Source organism: Eucalyptus grandis, chromosome 6 (genome assembly GCF_016545825.1).
Source record: "Eucalyptus grandis isolate ANBG69807.140 chromosome 6, ASM1654582v1, whole genome shotgun sequence".
Lineage (NCBI taxonomy): Eukaryota > Viridiplantae > Streptophyta > Magnoliopsida > Myrtales > Myrtaceae > Eucalyptus > Eucalyptus grandis.
In genome coordinates, this window is record NC_052617.1 from 1,777,288 (window position 1) to 1,783,515 (window position 6,228).

The following is a 6,228-nucleotide window of genomic DNA, read 5'->3' on the forward strand; positions in this document are numbered from 1 at the left end:
AAATTTCAAATTTTTACTACTTGATTTCTCAACAACTGGCCAATAAATCTTGCAAAAAAATAAAATAATTTTTGACAAAATAAAAAATCTTATTTCACAAAAGACTCAAGATTTGCAAACTATTTTTTGAAATTATTATTTATATCGCTTACGAAAATGAATGAATTGAAAATATTATCATCACTTACGAAAATAGTTAGGCATAAATTGTTTTTAATAATAAAAATACTTTCTATTGATTAATTTATTTAAGCGATGTAACCAATTTTTCCAAAATATAATTTCGAGTTTTCTATGAAATAAAGACGTAAGAGACATAAAGGAGACACCGATATCAGGCCAAACGATGCCTCAACGATTTCTTCATCTTCTTCTCCGGTAGGCCTATCCACATGACCAAGGCCTACTCCGAGTTCTCCATAAGGAGGAAAAAGCCACATCGAGATGGAGCAGAGGAAGAAGACCAACAGATCCAGCAGAAATCGATGAAGGAGCGACCATCGAAAGAGCAGGAGGAGGAGATGGAGAAGGGAAAAGGAGCGATGGCAATGGGGAAGACGATGGGCCTTCGATTCTCACCGACACTTCTACTTCTCATGCCACTCGCACTGCTTGAACATCCAGCTGCTGTGGATGGACGACGTCGGCATCACGGTACGCTGGCGTAGTTCCGGGAGCTGCCGGAGTACGTGAAGGACAGCGAGTTCATCCTCGGCCACTTCCCGCGTCAGCTGGCCGCTCGCCGAGGCCGCCTTCAGCTTGTTCTGTCGGCACAACGACACGCTCAACGTCCGGACGTAAGGATGGATGACGTGTTTTTAGTTCGATTCGTTTCTTTTCATGCGAGGCCATCTTTGTTCATATTTTCTTCTTGAGTTCAGTTTTATCTTCTTCTTTTTTTCTTTTTTTTTTTGGTGATTTGTGGTGATCTCTTTTGCGTCCTGCCTGTGATGGTGAGCAGGCATTTGATTGGGTTCTGGTGTTTCGGGGATTGACGGTAGCCAATTTTGTGGACGTGCCTCACGTGGCGGATCTTCTCGGCCTATTCTCAAGGTGCGTTCTGTCATTCAATCCTTTACTTGCGTCTGCGTGCACATTTTGGTGAGTCTCGATATCGAATGGAACAAATAATTTCTGTCGGAGTGGGAATCATAGCTGTACATATATAGTGCGGAATTTGTCAGTAGCAGCTCGATCTGTGTTGATTGTCATAGCTCGATTCACTGTCTCAAGTGGAATCTGAGATGAGGCTTGTAGGTGCAAGTTATAGCTCACAAGAGAGCTTGCTGCATTGCTCATTTGGTGAGGATATTCAAATTACCCTGTTTTGATCAAATCCTCCACAACCAACTTAAAATTGTTGAATGTCACAGCCACAATCGCTTAGATTTTTCCTTCTTGTTTATGAGCAGAACAACGCTTTTAGTCTGTACAAGTCAATGTAGTATTGTGATATTTGTGGCTTGTTACCATACTGAGCAACCGGCCATTTTCATGAGCCGGCCTTTCTCGCAACTGGCCACCAAAATTGCCATTAACTTCATTTTCTTCTGGTGCTGTATTGAAATTGCAGGTGCCATAGATGAATAACTCAAGTTTGTGAAATTAAGTGCAGGCACATAAAATTAAACTCCGAAAGTTTGTTTCACAGGAATATGCAAGGGTCGTGCTCCCCAATTTCATTGCTGCTAAATTTCAGGAGTAGTAGCCTGACAGTCAAGACAGTCTTTGTTCAAACGGCAAGTGCAAAATTAAGATGAATAGCGAGGGTCATCCGTGATTAGTTTCCATGATGGATCAAAGTATTAGTAGAAATTTCCATTCTTTTCAAGCATAAAGCAAAGATCCAATCCATTGAAAAATCTCTCTGTTCCTCATAATACAATATAGATTCAGTCCACCGTCAATGGATAATCATATTCCATGCAAGTAGCCACTGTGTCAAGAAAAAGTTCACACATGGTGGACCTTATGATAAACTATTGCAGAATGCTCTGAAAGTCGATTGTTCCTAAGATTTTCTGAACCAAATCGTAGTGGTAAATAGCTTTTATAGTGAAGAGGAGTTCACTGGATCTCAAATTGAATTTGAAAGTATCAGCTTAAGCAAACTAGGTGGTTATTCAGTTAGTGTTCTGCCCATTCACTTTCACTATTTTGGCCTGCTCTCTCCCTCCAGCAGACAGGATTGAACGATTTTCTATAAATTGTGATCTGAAGATTAGACTCCGACTAGTATTTCCATAGATTATGCAATGGCTCGATATGCAAATCCACTTGTGCAGGTCAAGCTCTACTAGTGCTGGAACTAATATATCTTATTCAAAGGAATTGCTTTTGGTGAGTGGGATGCCAACGGTGTTTCATTCTGAATTATGAAAAGAATACTCTCTTTGAAGTATCAGATGCATCTAACACAAATAGTTTTCAGGGCACAAATTCTTTGGTGAACTTGAGTCAGATAACAGAAGAAGAAATGAAGGTTGGTTCACTCCAGCGGCGGTGACACGTTGGCCGTTCTTCGTCTTCTTAGGCAGATCCATGTTCTGCCTCCTCTCGAGCAGCATTTGCCACCTTTTCTCATGCCACTCACGCTGCTTGAACATCCAGCTGCTGCGGATGGACTATGTGGGTATCACGGTCATGATCATCACCTCATTTTCCCCCAATCTACTACATTTTCCAGTGTGAGCCCCATTGGCAACTGATCTACCTTGGTGGAATAACGGCGATGGGGATGTTCACTGTCATGACACTGCTAACCCCTTCTCTTTCTTCTGGCAAATTCCGGGCATTTCGGGCAATGCTCTTCTCGTCCATGGGGTTTTTCGGTATCGTACCTGCAATCCATGGCTGCATTGTGAATTGGAGCAATCCCCACCGCTCAATCACGCTTGCTTATGAGTCGGCCATGGCGCTATCTTACATTACAGGAACTTTGTTTTATGTTAGCAGGATTCCTGAGAGGCTAAAACCGGGTTGGTTCGACCTTGCTGGTCACAGCCATCAGATATTTCACGTCTTTGTGATCATGGGTGCCTTGGCTCATTATGGCGCTACTCTGTTGCTCTTACAGTGGCGAGATAGAGTTGGGTGCAATGGAACTGTGTAACAATACTAGAATTTGTCAAAATTCGATTCATTTTGATTGAAGAGAGTGTGAGCTATTATTTGCTGGGGATTCGTGATATTACGTTGTTAGTGTGTGTACACCCCAAATCAAGAAGCCTCAAGGAGAGTTGGCGCTCCATGACAGAGGAGATGCCTCCATTTATAAAGAAGTGGAATGCTCATTGTATTTGTTATATACTTCTCATTATCCGTGGATAATTTGATTTTACAATGTGATCATATGCGGTAATAATCTTTTCTGGTTTCATGTTATTTTGAGTTGTTTGCAAGATTGGTGTTCCATAATTTTATTTCTTCTACTATTACTTGTCCTTTTTCGCTGAAGAGTACTGCTACTGCCGCCGCCACCACCATGATAATAGTTTTTTAACCGGTGTATCATCCTCTGTACAAAAGAAAAAAAAGCTAGAGCAGGAGGATGGTGAATTATTTTGTACTTTGTGTGGTGACTGTTAAGAAGATAAATTATGAACCAATACAACATATATAAGTACTAAGAGTCTACCTAACAGGGTTCGGGAAAGAGCAATAGATGTACGTAGATAGAATCTGCAGGCTTGGAACTTTTTTTTTTTTGGGTAAAGGTAAGTAATATATTGATTTTGTAAGAAAGAATACAAGAAGGAGGCCTAGCACCAATAAAAACAGACACTCAAGAAGACAAAAGTCTAAAACGAGTGTAAGGGTGACATGGTTCCAGAAAAAAAGGAGCAACAACAACAAAAGGAAACAAAAGACAACAAAAACTAGAAAACCTCCATCAATAAAAAATAGAAGGATGGATGTTCCAGCTTCGTTGCAGGCTTGGAACTTGCTCCAGCCCATTTGCAATTTTTTCATCTATCAAAGCTTTGCGACAAAGAAAAAAAAAAGTGTCTTCAAGAAGCATGCGCTGTGAAGAATTTCGAAGTCCAAGAAGGAGCCGCTGTTAGTAAGAAAAGAAACTCAGACGATCTAATTTGCACTTTTAGTGAAGCTTCATTCCGGCAGTCATGCTGCTAAATCTCAAAAAAGAATCAGCTACCTTTTGGAAAGGATAGTTAACAGCCGATCCCATACGACATTTCATCGAAGTTAAAGTCCAAAAACGTTGAAACACATTATCAAATTGTTTTACAAGCCATCATAACCAAGCTCAAAGGGTCATGAAACGGAGGCAGTAAGTTCTACTAGTGTATCGTAGAAATTCCTAAAGAAAATCAGAGAAGCACTTGTCAATATGAGATAACAAGTCACATCCATACTTTTCTTTTAAAGGTTATTATATCTGTCACCACAATAATCTTTCCCTTCAATTCACAACAAAAGAAAATCCAATGGTACTCATGTCCAAATTTACAGGAAAAGATGGAAAATACAACGATCCGATGGTTCAACATGCATAGTGGAGAATCAAGATGTGTAAAATTTGCAAGCACGAGCTATGCTCCGGAAACAATGGGATATGCTTTCAAACAAAACAAATGCTAAGTTGAGATAGTAGGAGTTTAAGTAGACAAAAAGGGCAATGGAGAAAAACGATGACCCCAACGAATGCCACCATGTATGATCATTCGAAACTCAAGAAGGCATCTTTCAAAGACTCATCCTTACCATCTTTGTCAACAGTTGACGGTGTTCTTGGATCATGATTTAAGCTATTACAACTTATTAATGATGATCCACGGGGGAGAGTTGTTGCCTTTGTAACTTGCTTTGTCAAAATTCCAAATTGATTCTCTATCTCGTGTGTTGCCTATCGAAAGTGTGTATAGCTATGTTAACTGGAGGAACCGGACAAGGTAACTTGTTATTGGAAAGGTCCAAGCTCTCTATATTACTTTAATCCGAGAATGTTTTTAGAATCAATCCCCGTCAAATGAATACACGATAGAATTAAGAGAGATAATTCGCCCAAATAATCGATATTTAGAATCAGAGAGCTACTGTCAATTGAATTTTGATTAACAATTCAATTTTTTCTTTAAAAAAAAAAAAAATACTGATATAAAAAAGAATAATAGTAGATAATAATAAAAAAATAATAAGACAGCCCAAAATCGGATAGCTATAATCGCGTGCACTAGAGAATCGGAGAGAATGAAGGAGAATCGATTCTTGCTCATAAATGTCACACATTTCTTCTAGAACGCCGACGTGGAATGATTTGCACCGGAAATTTGGCGTTACTGTATATACACATTTTCAAAGAATTTGTGGAAGGGGGCTCACACAGAAGGCAAAGTAAAGAGAGAGCAAGAGAAAACGCCTTTGCTCTTGTTGATGTCCACGGTTGGAGCAGAATTTTCTGCACGAATGGAGTCGAGTGTCCGAAATCGTAACGTGTTCGCTTTGATCTTTGCTTTGCTCTTCGTTTTCCTTCTCCTCGCCTCTGTTCCCGTTGTTTTCATGTACTGCATCGGCATAAAAATCCCTTTCTCATGGGAATTTTCTATGAGGAAAATGAGCGAGAGTCACTGATGTGCACATTATCGTGTCTCTAGTAATGTACTTAATGCATGGTTTGCAATATTGAGATTCTGTCCTCAGTGATGGCCGAAGGTGGCAGTTGATTGGTGAACGTCAGAAGTGGTCTCAGATGGAGTCTCGTTTGAATCCTTAACGTGATAATTTAGATGAATCCGGGGGTGACGGACATTAAGTGAGAAAGTGCGGATGTTCAGGCAAAGAAATAGAAATAAAAATGATAATGAAAACAGGTATAAAAGAAGAAGAAGAAGGGGCATTAAAAGATGGGCTTAAATGTTGTCGTGCTCAAAATGGGTTTAATGGGGATTGGGCTGAACCCGTTTCATATAGATTTGGATTCGATTGATCTCTAGGGAAAATTGCGCTAAATTCTATGAGCTGAGCCAAAATATTCTTTGAAGCATCTCAATACAATAAGCCCAATAATCTGTCCATGGTCTGGACCCATAGGATTGCAATCCGCTGCCCATACTCGGATCGGGTCCAAGGGCCCAACCCGAGTTCCTGTTTTCAGAAAATAAATACAAATTCGAAAAAAAATTGAAAATTTATTAGAGAAATAGACCTTGATTAGGTTGTTAGATTTTGTTATTAGAATTAGTTTAGTTTCATTTAGACATTACACGC

At 39.8% G+C, this 6,228-nt stretch overlaps 1 protein-coding gene across 1 annotated transcript; it reads left to right on the forward strand.

Moving 5' to 3' along the window:
• Positions 1-670: 670 nt before the first annotated feature.
• Positions 671-3,346, forward strand: LOC104447777 (heptahelical transmembrane protein 1). The gene is given in 5 exon segments (XM_039315229.1): positions 671-797; positions 962-2,340; positions 2,432-2,495; positions 2,498-2,657; positions 2,659-3,346. Coding segments are annotated over 4 exon segments (768 nt in total). The 5' UTR covers positions 671-797; positions 962-2,250; the 3' UTR covers positions 3,113-3,346.
• Positions 3,347-6,228: the final 2,882 nt, after the last annotated feature.